Genomic DNA, 13626 nt, shown 5'->3' with positions numbered 1-13626 from the left:
TAGTGGCTTAAAAAATGTATAGTAACTTTAGTTTCCTTTGGGGAGGATTTTGATTGCTGGCGCTCTACAGCAAAATGATGCTAGGAAAATGTCTATAGAACATAGAAATTCTCTCTGACTACAAGTCTAAAATGCTTAAAATTAGGGATTAAAGGTTTTAAAGATGCAAATCAGAAATATTCAATATTAGAGGTATCTCATTTGAATCCTAAAAATTTTCACATAATAAAACATTATATATTTTTTAGAAAGATGGCCAACAAATTAATAACTCGGCATATTCTACAGACTGGCATCCCAGATGACCAGGACTATATTACACAAGCACCTGGCTGTGGTTCATCCACTACCACCTTCTTTGTTCTTCTAGATCCTTCTTGGCTTTCATCTGGGTAACTCCAAGGCACTGTGAGGAAAACAGATGTACAGATGCCCATTTCTCCTGCAGTCCCCCTCAGCATAGCAATTAGGCAGATAGTCAATGAGAAAAAGGTATATAATCCATAACTTATAGTCCCCACAAGGCCTCACTCAATTTGAAAAATTGCCAGTTCTGTCAAATATGCCAACACTCCAATAAGGTATTTATGACACAAAATCTGAAAAAAAAAAAAAGACATTTAAAATTAAAATACAATTACTTATAGCAAAGCAGTTTGATATTTGATAAATATTCCAGGCTTATTTTAAATTCCATATCTACAAGCTAAGCTATGAATATAAACCCAAACCATTGCTGTTCTAAGTCAAATAGACTTTACTTAATAAAGATGACTGACTTTAATAAATTTACAACTATTAGTCAATGGTGCTTAGATGGAATTAGACTAGGGTTCTTATTTATCCTGGCTTCCATGGGTAAGATATCTGCCTAAAGAGAAGGAGGAAGGAGTATCTACGAACCCCTTAGACTTATATGCAAATTGAGTATCTACATTTTCTAGAAAGAGTTCCATACCTTCCTTCTTCTCAAAGGGATATATGATGCCAAAGTGTCTTGTAGAAACTAAGCAGAGGCAGAAACCTGGTTAATACATTAATTTCAAACTTTTGAGAGGCAGTACAGTGTTGCAGTTAAAAGCATAAGCTTTTGAGTCAGATGACTGGGTTTAAATTCCAACTCCACTTATTAGCTGTGTGATCTTGAAGGAGCCTACTTATCCTCTGTGCCACAATTTCCTCTTTACAACCTATGCAAATAGGTTGTTGTGAAAACTAAATGGGACAATATGTGTAAATGGTTAATAATGCTTGGCACAGTTAGTGCTTGATAAATGTTAGCTTCATCATGGCATTATTTGAACCTAGGAGCCACAGTTACTGTCTTAGATCCTTACGAGAGGCCCTTAGAATAGGCCAGATAAAACAGGGCCACCCTTACATTCATAGATGGATAAGAACAATTATATAAAATAGTTTTAAAATGTAGTTTATTAATAGAATGTGAGAATATGGAAATAAAATTTTAAAATATAAGGACTTCATGAAATTGAATTGAGGTGCTAAAATGTAAATTTATTTCTTTATAATGTCAAAGTAAGATGGAATAGTATATAATATTTCAAATTTATTACTGTGAACCATAGTAAGAAATAAATTTAACATCATGACCCAGTACAAGCAAATGTATATCCTTAGTATATGTTATATATTCTCATTTTTATATTTTCCACTCTATTTTTCTTTTGTTTTTTAAAGCTGGTTTCTTCTCATCAAATTACTTCCTAACCTACTGCTGCATTGTGACCTCCAGTCTGAAAAGCATCAAAGTAGTGCTTATAAGATAGAGTATGAACTTCTTGGAACCTAAGAGATTAAGTGTTTAAATCTTGACTCTTCCTCTTACTAAGCTATCTTGCATGTGTCACTTAAACCTATCTTGGCTTCAGCTTCCTTGTTTTAAAAATAAAATAAATGTAGATAGAAACACCTAACTATAGGGTTGCTCTAAAGATTAGAGTTAAAGTATGTTAAACTCCTAGCACAGTGACAAGACCAATATTCACGAGTGTTTATTGTGGCTGTATTTTAATATATTTTAAATATATTAATATAATACACTTAAATATATTTAGGTGCCTACTCTCAGTTTTTTTCTTTTTTTTTTTCTCAGTTTATTTCTGATACGTTCTCTAATAAGGCCTTCATATACACTAAAACAATGTCTCTATTATTTCTTTCCCAGTAGGGATAGAAAAGCCTAAAATATAAAGATGATATTTTAGTTCTGTGTTTCTACTATAAGTTTCTTATCTAACACACAAAATCCTGTTACTCTGATAATTATTTCAAAATTGACAAGAAAATTCTGAAAATTTCAAAGTTACTACAGAATAAGTCATATTATTACCAAAGTCTATGGGCACACAGAGTATAGTAAGTATCCTTCCACTATAAAGCTGCATATAGAAGGCTTAAGACTTTTTAGTAAACCATTTATAAAGCATAAAATAAAATCTCTCTACTGTCATCAATTGGCAGACATCCCAAAGTGTTTCGTCAATGTGGAAAATACAATTGCCATACATTTTGAAAACTATGCAACAATAAGGAAAAATTACTTAACTAGATTTGCTCCAACTAACCTTTATTTTTCCATCAGTATGTGCTGAAGCTACAGATGTTGAAACACGAACCAATCTTGTGGCTGATAAATGAATTTTGAAATGTCTATGGAAATGTGAATACAGGCAGTCCATGAATAAGTCAACTTCCTCCTGGGTAACTTCCCCAGGTGTTTTGTGAACACTGTCCCACAAAGCTTTTGCATCTTCTGGATGTATGGCATAAGAAATATCCAGACTTTGAGGGCTACAGGGTACAGACCAAAGAAATTCAGTAGTAGCCATATAATGGTCCATTTTGCATGCAGTCCACATAGCAGCCATCCAAGAAAGATTAAACGCATTGATTGCTAAGGGACGGAAATAACAGTCAAAAGTTTTCTGAAACCAGGTTCCAATTATGGCTGTATTAGTCTCTGCACCATTTGCAAGGAATAAGGGTAGACAGGTGAAATCTTCTGAAACAGTCTCCAGAAGACTGTCTCCAAATATACAGCAGAACCAACCAGTCCACAACACTTTACCTTCTCTGTGCTCAGATGGCAATTGAGATTTTGACAGAATCTATGAAGAAAAATCAAACGGGTTCATTAAATTCGAAAGTACATCTACTCCTAAAGTGCATCTTCTCAGCATTAATTAGTACATTTAAAAATAAGAAGATATGTAGTATTACCTGCCAAAAACCACAGAGGTAATAGTCTCCCTGATCATTATTAGGGTGTATCAAGTTAACTGACCTTTCTCCTAATACTCTTTATTAGGACAGACATGGTACATGGCAAGACCTTGGTGCAACCAAAATGCAAAAAGGGGTGCCAATATGGTATAACCAGGTACAGTACCCTGAAAAAAAAAAGTCTCAAAATCTCAACTTTAACTTCGTCTTCCAATGCAGGGGGTGCAGGTTTGATCCCTGGTCAGGGAGCTAAGATCCCACATGCCTCCTGGCCAAAAAACCCAAAACATAAAACAAATTCAACAAAGACTTTAAAAAACTGGAAAACAAAAATCTCAACTTTAGAAGGGGACTTCCCTGGTGGCGCAGTGGTTAAGAATCTGCCTGCCAATACAGGGAACATGGGTTCGAGTGCTGATCCGGGAAGATCCCACATGCTATGGAACAACTAAGCCCATGCACCAAAACTACTGAGCCTGCACTCTAGAGCCCACAAGCCACAACTACTGAAGCCCGTGCGCCTAGAGCCAGAGCTCTGCAACAAGAGAAGCCACTGCAATGCGAAGCCTGTGCACCGCAACGAAGGGTAGCCCCCGCTCACCAAAACTAGAGAAAGCCCACGTGCAGCAACAAAGACCCAACACAGCCAAAAATAAATAAATAATTTTTTAAAAAAAACTTTAGAAGGGACTGTAAAAGGTCACCGAATCCAATGTGCTTGAATTATTCCACTGAGGAAGACGTCACTATTTCCTAAGGGAGCTCTGTCTATCCACTTAAAATGTTCTTTCATATGTTAGGCCCTACAGTTTCCAACCACTGGTCCTACTTTCTTCCTTACGTGTATGTAGATGAAATCTAATCTAATCTCTCTTCTACATAAAAAGCCCTTCAAATATTTGATTATCCTTATCATATATACTGCTACGGTCAACATCTCCAGTTTCTTCAACCATTCCTTCTATGACATACATTCAAGTGCTCACACTATCTGGACACTCTTCTCTGAAATTCTTTGGCAAAGGAGTCATTCATAAGTGAACATAATTACTTCAAAAAGGTCTGATTACAGGACTGTCACCACCTTTAACCTAGATTATACTCCTACTAATATAATCTTAACAGTAGTTTTCTGGTTTAGTTGACAGCTTTACATAAATTAACCCTACATACTCATTTTTGCTATTAATAGGTAAATCCCCCCCCAACTTACAATGAGGCAGTAAACTTATTCCTATTAAAATATTAATCTCTTTCAATTTGGCCCACTGTGTCAATCCATTCAGATCTTTTAGAATCTTGATTATATTTTCTAGCAGATTGACTAACCCCTCAAACTTTAAATTTGTAAATTATATAACAAACATACCTTCCAGATATTAATAGAAGTTTTAATTAAAGTTTGACCAGGACAAGGTGAAGATCACAGCCCTATATTATATCCCTTTAGAGATGATCATTTGAACAATTATTTTTGCCATTTTTCTCCTTGTTCAAGAAGTTATGAGACTTTCAAATACCTTAAAGCCAGATGTATTATGTCTATCACGTATTTATAACCTATAAGTCCTGTAACCCTGGCAAGAAATGAGATTTAATTAGAAAACTATTAGGACACTATACTAGGAATTCAAGAGGTTATTTCTATTCCTCACAAGAATATTTGCTTGCCTGATGACATGCAAACCATGTACCTTCTTTGGGCATCAACTGCTTCAACTTGACAGAGACTGCTAATTATCTACCCAGTATCTATTTTTCCTTCCACAGTAAAACTGCTTTCACTTGAGGTGGCAAAGTACCCACTAAAACTTTTTTCTAGTCTTCCTTCCATCTGGGATATAAAGAGAAGTATCTGTTGGGTGTCAGCAAGTCTCGTTAAAGGTTTACTCAGCGGCAGGCATCCTGTCTGACTTTCCCATCTTCCTCCTACTACTTGCCTTGAACTTACATATAGTATTTAGAGCTCCAGGAGCCAATTTAGATTATAGTGTGACCATAGGAGGGAAGCCATGCACCAAGGATGATAGAGAGGACAGAAGGAGCTTAGATTATTAATAATTTCATGAAGCATTTACCAGCCTGGAAAAGCTTACCTCTGGACACTTTTTTGGAAGACAAGTAAACCTCTATTGTCACTGTTATTTAGACTTTCTGTTATATGCAGCTGAACCTAATCCCAGTAATCCTGAGATCCTTGCCAATACTATGATCTATACCAGGGGTCAGCAAACCTTTTCTGCAGAAGGCCAGATAGTAAATATTTTAGGCTTTGCAAGCCATGTAGTCTCTGTAGCAACTACAACTCTGCTGTTGTAATACAAAAACAGCCATAGACGATATGTAAACAAATGAAAGGGGCTCTATTCCAAAAAAACGTTGTTTACAAAGCCAAGCAGCAGGCCATAGTTTGCTAACCCTTGATCTATACAACTAAACAAAATTTCAACTGTTTCAGCATTTAACTTATCAATGACTAAAATGAGTTAATTTAGCAGAAACAGAAGGAACAGGCATAAATAATAAAATAAATCTGGTTTCTTAATAAAAGGACAGTCATATTACTTTTATATACTACATATAGTAAGGAATGTAAAATGTTACATTTCTGAGAGTAACTTGGTATGATATATCACAATATGTAACAATGTTACTTCTTTGCTAAAATTCTACTTCTAGGATTTTAATCCCACTAAAAACCATAGAATTATACAGATAAGTTTACAAAAACGTAAAATTTACATTTACATTTAGTTACTCAAAATGACATGAGTAACTATCTACAGCACTGATTATTAGTAAAAAAAAAAAAAAGCCATAATGCACAAGTATGGGCAATATGATCACAATTTTAACAGATACAGACAGCCAAATAGATATATCTAGATTCATGATGGAGTCTGTAATTTTCTTATAATGTCTTTGTCTAGTTTTGGTATTAGGGTAATACTGGGCTCATAGGATGAATTAGGAAGTATTCCCTCTGCTTCTATCTCTGAAAGAAATTGTAGAGAATTGGTGTAATTTCCTCCCTAAACGTTTGGTGGAATTCACTAGTGAACCCATCTGGATCTGTTGCTTTCTGTTTTGGAAGGTTATTAATTATTGATTCAATTTCTCTAATAGGACTAGGCCTATTCAGATTGTCTACTGACAAATAGATGTATACCAAAATGTTAAACTGTGGTTTTTAACTTTCTTTGTTTTTTTGTTTGTTTTTTTTAACCTTTAAAATATTTATTTATTGGAAAGGTAGTAGTCTCATATAGTACAAAATTCAAATAGAAATGTACACTCTGAAAAGTTAGTCTATCAGCTACCTCTGTCTACCCGCCTCCCCCAACTCAGTTCTTGCCCCCAGAGCCCAGTTACCATTGTTTCGTGTATCTTTCTGGAGCTGCTCAATGCATATGCACAATGCATAGCTTTTTATTTCTGTTTTTAAGAAAATGTACAACAAAATCTTCTGTTACATGCAGAGTTTAAGTGTTTTTGCAAATACATGTATTATTTTTTCTTCTTTTATGGCCCCTGGCTAAAACGTCTTGTTCAGGAAAGCCGTTCATATTCCAAGATTGAAAACAATTTTCCTATATTTACTTCTAATACTTTTCTATTTGGGTTTTAAATTGACATCTTTAAACCAACTGGGTTTTTATATTTGAACAGAGTCTGATATAGGTGGGGATCGAATTTTATTTTCTTTGAAGTATGGCTAATGAATTGCTTCAATACCATTTAATCCAGCCTTTCCAATGGATCCATATCATTTAATATCCAGGTCCCAAATCTCCAGCATCAGTAACAACCACCAAGGATAGTTTCATCCCACAAGTCCCACTCCTGGGTGCTATGCTTGCCAGGATGCTTCTCCTCTCTACTGGACCTTCTTCCCTCCTTCATGGTGTCCCAGTCATGGGTGCTCTTTCTGTACTTGGACTTCTCTGTGCTTCCTGGCGCCACTTTGGCCTTCCTCCTGTTCTCTTTGTGGGAATCTTCATCCTCTTCATCCCTGTGGTGCGTCCTCTTCCACGATACCTGCTTCTCATCGCCATGTCCTCCTCCTCCCTGGACCTTCCTGTCCAGCCTCCGTCTTGATCTCCTGCCTGATGGACACTGGTGTGGTCCTCTGAGAAGCAGCTGGCCTCTTCTCTGTGTTGTGCTGTGTGGGGGCCAGTGGCCATTCCTTGCACAGGTGGGCTTGGAAACCACCGGTTATTGAAGAAATGGTCATGTTTTTTTCTGACAGTGATTTACAGGTTCCAGTCTTTGTCGGAAGTGATGAATATTGGACAGTGTGGGTTAAGTGGCTTTCCACTGTTTTCGGCCTTTCGTAGGAACTGGGGGACTTGTGGGGCCTCCTGAAGGGGAATCTCTGCTCCAGCATTGGAGGTCTGGGTGCAGTGTGGTCCTTTTCTCTGTACACAGAGTCTTCTGTCCCCTTTCTAAAGCAAACCTCTGGTTGTAATCCTCTGGCTCTTTGCTTTCTAATATAATCCTGAAGTTCATGTTGAAAAGAGTCATAAGTCTTAGAATTTTCCATTATATTGACTATGGATGAAACTCTGGAGTCATCACCATGCACTAGTTTACTGAGAGAAATTTCCACAAACAGATGGAGCCTCACTTCCTCAAGCCTACAAGTCTTTGGGGTTGTGTAAGTAGAAGATCTGTGGGCCCACAAAGAGCAGAGGTTCGCCTGCCAAGAACCTCAAAAGGAAAGAAGGAAGGAAGAAAGGAAGGAAGGGAGGAAAGAAGGAAGGAAGGAAAGAAGGAAGGAAGGAAAGAAGGAAGGAGCCCTAGATAGGGGTAGGTTTTACTCAGCTCCAGGAGAAGAATCCCAACTTCTTTGCAGCTCAAACTTCTCCCTTTCTTTGTACTTTTATGTATTTTCTAAGTTTTCTAAAATAAACATAATTATATTGTAAAAGGAAAAAAACTTTTTTTTAAGTTGGTCATATCTAATTACTATAATTTGGTCAAACAAGACATAAAATAGGTTATAAATCACAAGCTTAAGAATTTTAAAAACAGTAAGAAAACATCACAATTTCTAAACCAAGACAACGCACATTCTTTTCTCCTAGGAAGCAAGTACTGCTTATATGATATACCTGGACAAGAAATGCTTCAGGGTCTCTCTGTGTTCCTTTCATTCCCAGGAGAGTAGAGAAAATCACTTTGATGTTGAAGTCGTCTCCCACTTCCACAGCAAGTCCTTTTTGCTTTTCAGCAGCAATAAATGCATTCAGAAGTTTAGAATACTCTTTGAAATTAGTATAGGAGAATTTATATAAGGGAGTTAAACTATATAAAGTCCATTGTTTATGCAGAAGGAATGCAAACTTTTGAGGATCAACATCTTCCTAAAAAAAATCAAGACAAAGAAAGTTTAAGAATTAGGAAACATGAGTAACTAAGAACTTAATCACAGTATCTTAAATATTTAAAACAAAGCCATTACTGGGTACCTGATCTTTGCATCTGCTGTAATTTCCCTTTGGAATGTTCTTCCCAGGGTGTTCACATGGCATGTTCCTTTCCTTCATTCAGGTCTCTGCCCAAATGTCACTCAAGAGGCCACCCTATCTAAAGTAGCACCTGCACCCATTCCAGCTTTGTCACTCTATATCTCCTTAACATGCTTTATTTTTTTCACAGCACTTATTACTACCTGACATTAGGTACTTGCCTGATTTTTACTGTCTTCACTACTAGAGTATGAGTTTGATGAGAACAGGAATTTTGCCTATTTTATTCACTACTGTATCTCTAGCACCTAGAACAATGTCATCTAGAACAGCTGTTTAATAAATATTTATTGGATGAACAGTTACATACTTTTAGAAACTTCAAATTATAGAGTTTAAAAATAGTCACCACTGGAGCATCTAATTTCATTGGTTTTAATTAACTAATTTCTAAAATTGTTTGGCAGTAAATTCACTCCATCACTCTAATTCAGTAGATTAAATAAAAAGATACATGGGAGTATTGTGGCTAGACTCTATTGGAATCACAGGGACCACTAAAAACAAAACACTTCATTTGTATTGGCACTATGGCAGTACTGAGGGTCTTCACATACACCCCCACGTAAGCTCCTAGTTTTATCCTGAATTGAACTTTTCTACAGAATCCATACTTCCACAGTCCCAAATATCTTTTGGAACTTTCACCACAGTTGTCCACTTGACAAAAATATTTGTTCTGACTAGAGTACTCATGGAAAAGCTGTAAACTTTTTTTATTACTATCAAAAGATTTGGGGGAAAAAAAAGGGGGGGCCAATGGTTAGGACTTGGTGCTTTCACTGCCAGTGCCCAGGTTCAGTCCCTGGTTGGGAACTAAGATCCCTTAGGACGTGTGGTACGGCCAAGAAAAAAAAGATCTGGCAAAATTATTTGTATCATAGAGAAAAGGAAACACTGAACTGGACATTTCAGTCTTTTTTTTTTTTTTTTTTTTACTGTTGCAATGTTTGTTTTTTTATTTTTCCAGTCTTTAATTTATATACAATCTCTGTTTTCTGGTTAAGAACCATAACTTTCATTACCAGGACTAGTAATTTTTCTTTTTTTTTTTTAAAATTATTTATTTTATTTACATTTTATTTTCAGCTGTGTTGGGTCTTTGTTGCTGCACGCGGGCTTTCTCTAGTTGGGGTGAGTGGGGGCTACTCTTCGTTGTGGTGTGCGGGCTTCCCATTGCGGTGGCTTCTCTTGTTGCTGAGCGCAGGCTCTAGGCGTATGGGCTTCAGTAGTTGTGGCTCGCAGGCTCTAGAGCTCAGGCTCCATAGTTGTGGCGCACGGGCTTAGTTGCTCCGTGGCATGTGGGATCTTCCCGGACCAGGGCTTGAACCCGTGTCCCCTGCATTGGCAGGCGGATTCTTAACCACTGCACCACCAGGGAAGCCCTAGTAATTTTTCTTTAAAGAAGTTTTCACAAAAAAGCAAAACTTTTCTCATAGGCCAAAAGATACTAGACCCACAACACAGACAAGAAAAAGTTAAAAGGAAGGTGTAGGTGACTGATCAGCCAGGTTCCTTGCTAAGTGACTCAAAAGCATCCATCAAACTTGTATTGACGGCACTTCCCTAGTGGTGCAATGGTTAAGAATCCACCTGCCAATGCAGGGGACACAGGTTCAAGCCCTGGTCTGGGAAGATCCCACTTGCCGTGAAGCAACTAATCCCGTGCACCACAACTACTGAGCCTGTGCTCTAGAGCCCTCGAGCCACAACTACTGAAGCCCGAGTGCCTAGAGCCCTGGAGCCACAACTACTGAAGCCCATGCGCCTAGAGCCCGTGCTCCGCAAAAGGAAGAGTAGTCCCCGCTCTCTGCAACTAGAGAAAGCCCTCGCACAACAACAAAGACCCAACGCTGCCATAAATAAATAATTAAATAAATTTATAAAACAACAAAAAAACTTGTATTAACTGGGGCTTTATTTCATAGTTCAGTAAAATTACAAATTACTAATGTTAATACACAGGGTTTTTTTATGAATGATCAAAACAGAGCATGTTGCCACCAGACAAATCCAGAACAATATAAACATGAAAATAATTTAGTAAGTAATTAGAAAAATTTTTAAAACAGGAATTCATGAATCTGTACTGATAAATAGATAAATAAATGGAATAGAAATGAGAAGGGCCTCAAATAGAATGCCAAAGGCTGGTTGGTAAATATGGAGCAAATAGAGATGGAAAATTATTATTTTTCAACCATCACCATAAAGATGGGATTAGGCAAAAAGTATCAATGGATGAAGGATGTTAAGTGTGAGGCAAAATTTTGATGAGGCACAGGACATTTGCATTATCTTAAAGTGTCTCCCCACAGACCGCTTATTAGTTGCAGGGGGGAATAAAGCAGTAATTATTGGGCAACACGTTGACAAGATGATCAAAATTAACATCACCTATGTGCTACCAGATGTTATGTCCCAAAAGGATACAACACGACCTATACAGTATTCCAGCCAGCAATACATAATTTCAATCTAATCTTGAGAAAACATCAGACAAATACAAAATGAGGAATATTCTATTTAAAAAGGGAAGAGGAGGAAACATATTCTTCAAAAATGTCAGTGTTATAAAAGACAAAGAAATATTGTGGAAACGTCCCAAATTAAAGGAGGTTAAGGACGGAACTAGAGGATGTCATACTAAATGAAGTCAGAGAAAGAGAAATACGATATCCCTTATATGCGGAATCTAAAAAGAAATGATACAAATGAACTTATTTACAAAACAGAAACAGACTCACAGACTTAAGAGAAGGAACTTATGGTTACCAGGGAGGAAGGGATAGTTAGGGAGTTTGGGATCGACATGTACACACTGCTATATTTAAAATGGATAACCAACAAGGACCTACTGTATAGCACAGGGAACTCTGCTCAATGTTATGTGGCAGCCTGAAACAATCACAACATTGTTAATCGGCTATACTCCAATATAAAATAAAAAGTTAAAAAAAAATCAACCAAAAAAACAAAAACTTTGTCACCATTGGAGAATGCTAAGAAAGCAACCCCTAGCATTATTTTGAAAACTAGGAAATAAAGAGAAAGAATTAAAAAAAAAAAGAGGTTAAAAAACATATGGTACTGATAGTGTGAATAATTGTTATAGCTGTTTCTCATTTATTTTATTACCACAGGGAGTAAGAATATACTAAAAATACTATAAATAGTAACAACAATTGAAATGTTTCATTCACAGGCATTCTCAATTATTAGTAACACAAAGGAACACAAAGAGCATACCTGAAGTTGTGAACACTGGGGAATTTTCCTTCGAGGTGGAGTCGGGATAAATGAAGTCTGCTTCCTGACTGATTCTAATCGTTTTTGCAGAGGGGTGGCACCTATAAAGTAATCTTTAAGCCTTGAGGATGCACACTGTCTAGGAGTCGATTCTGGTGCATCATAAGAATCCATGGTCTACATGAAAAGAAATAAAACCAGAATTCTAAATAGTAAAACGTTAATTCATGCTCATAGTTTCACTGATTCCTCTATCTACTATAAAGGAATTCTTTCTCTCTCCCTCCTACTCCCTGCCCCATTTTGACTTTTTAATCAAATCCTATATTTCTCATTGGCTATAGGCTATTTTTATGAACATCTTACAGATAGCTCAAACACAGTTATGTTCAAAACTAAATTCAACTCCTTCTGTCCTCCTTCCAAAAGCTAGCTGGTCCATTTTCAAATTCCTGTCAATTTTCTAAGTTAATTTAAACGTATTTAAGTAGTCTCCCACTTTCATTTTTTAACATACAATCATTAAGCACATTCTTTTGAATTTTTCCTTCCTCAGTCTCTCCATCCATTCCCAAAGCTACTTCCTTAGCCAGGTCTTATTACCACAACTAAACGTTCCGTATCTGAGGGTAATCCATTTTTCAGAAATGGTACTTTATTATTAGTCACCTGTGCAAAAAACTTTTCAGTGATGAGATAAATTCTACTCTTCTACTGGGCATTCACAACTCATAATTCAGCTTGTCCTTATCCTACTTATCCTAGACATAAACACATCCCTGTCTTCATGTGTTTGCTTATCATATTCCCTACCTCAAGTGTTCTTTTTCCATTCCACCGCCATTAAAACTATGTGTGAATTTGATCCCTTTTCAAATAGTGGGGTTTTGTTAACCTTTTCCCCCCCAGAATACCCATGTTACACACTTCTGTCTGTGTCTGTATCAGTGGCTCATTCTGGGAAGGTGTGTGTGTGTGTGTGTGTGTGTGTGTGTGTGTGTGTGTGTGTGTGTGTGTGTGTGTGTGTGTGTGTGTGTGTGTGTGTGTGTGTGTGTGTGTGTGTGTGTGTGTACAGGGGTAAATATTCTGAAAAAGCCCAAAAGCCCTCTAAATGAGTCTAACAAAATCCCTCGAGAATATTCTACAAAATCTTTGGAGATTAATAATACACCAGCCCACACAGCTCTCTTCAATCACCTAGTCTCTACCACTCATTTTGGCCCGAATTCATCTACTTGTACTATTTTTTTGGTGTGCATTTCTTCTCTTCCCAGAGAAACTACTTTGACTGAAATCATGCTCTTTGTATTTCTCTTGTATAATTACCCTAGTATAATACTGAATGCTGTTTAATTGTTAAGCAAGTATTGGTTTAATTGAACAGAAGTATTTCATGGAACTCCAAAATTGAAAGGAATTATGATTTAAAAGTTATAAAAATTACTCCCAAGAAGTGGCACAGTTACCCTTTCAAAAATTTTTTTCAGGGCTTCCCTGGTGGCGCAGTGGTTGAGAATCTGCCTGCCAATGCACGGGACACGGGTTCTAACCCTGGTCTGGGAAGATCCCACATGCCACGGAGCAACTGGGCCCGTGAGCCACA

At 37.0% G+C, this 13626-nt stretch overlaps 1 protein-coding gene across 15 annotated transcripts in view; it reads right to left on the bottom strand.

The window, feature by feature from the left end:
* The window catches only part of CENPL (centromere protein L), a 50836-nt gene continuing 37210 nt past the window's right edge, over window positions 1-13626 (bottom strand). For all 15 annotated transcript variants that reach the window (XM_060296214.2, XM_060296204.2, XM_060296218.2 and 12 more), the window contains 4 exons: window positions 12024-12200; window positions 8358-8609; window positions 2586-3128; window positions 1-599 (listed from right to left, as the gene is read on the bottom strand). In XM_060296214.2, coding sequence (XP_060152197.1) covers window positions 528-599; window positions 2586-3128; window positions 8358-8609; window positions 12024-12197 — 1041 coding nt within the window. In that variant the 5' untranslated portion in view covers window positions 12198-12200 and the 3' untranslated portion in view covers window positions 1-527. The remainder of the gene's footprint in view (window positions 600-2585; window positions 3129-8357; window positions 8610-12023; window positions 12201-13626) is intronic.

This window comes from Globicephala melas, chromosome 1 (assembly GCF_963455315.2).
Source record: "Globicephala melas chromosome 1, mGloMel1.2, whole genome shotgun sequence".
Taxonomy (NCBI): domain Eukaryota; kingdom Metazoa; phylum Chordata; class Mammalia; order Artiodactyla; family Delphinidae; genus Globicephala; species Globicephala melas.
Note: the sequence above shows the minus strand (reverse complement) of the source record. Positions and strands in the feature narration are given on the sequence as shown.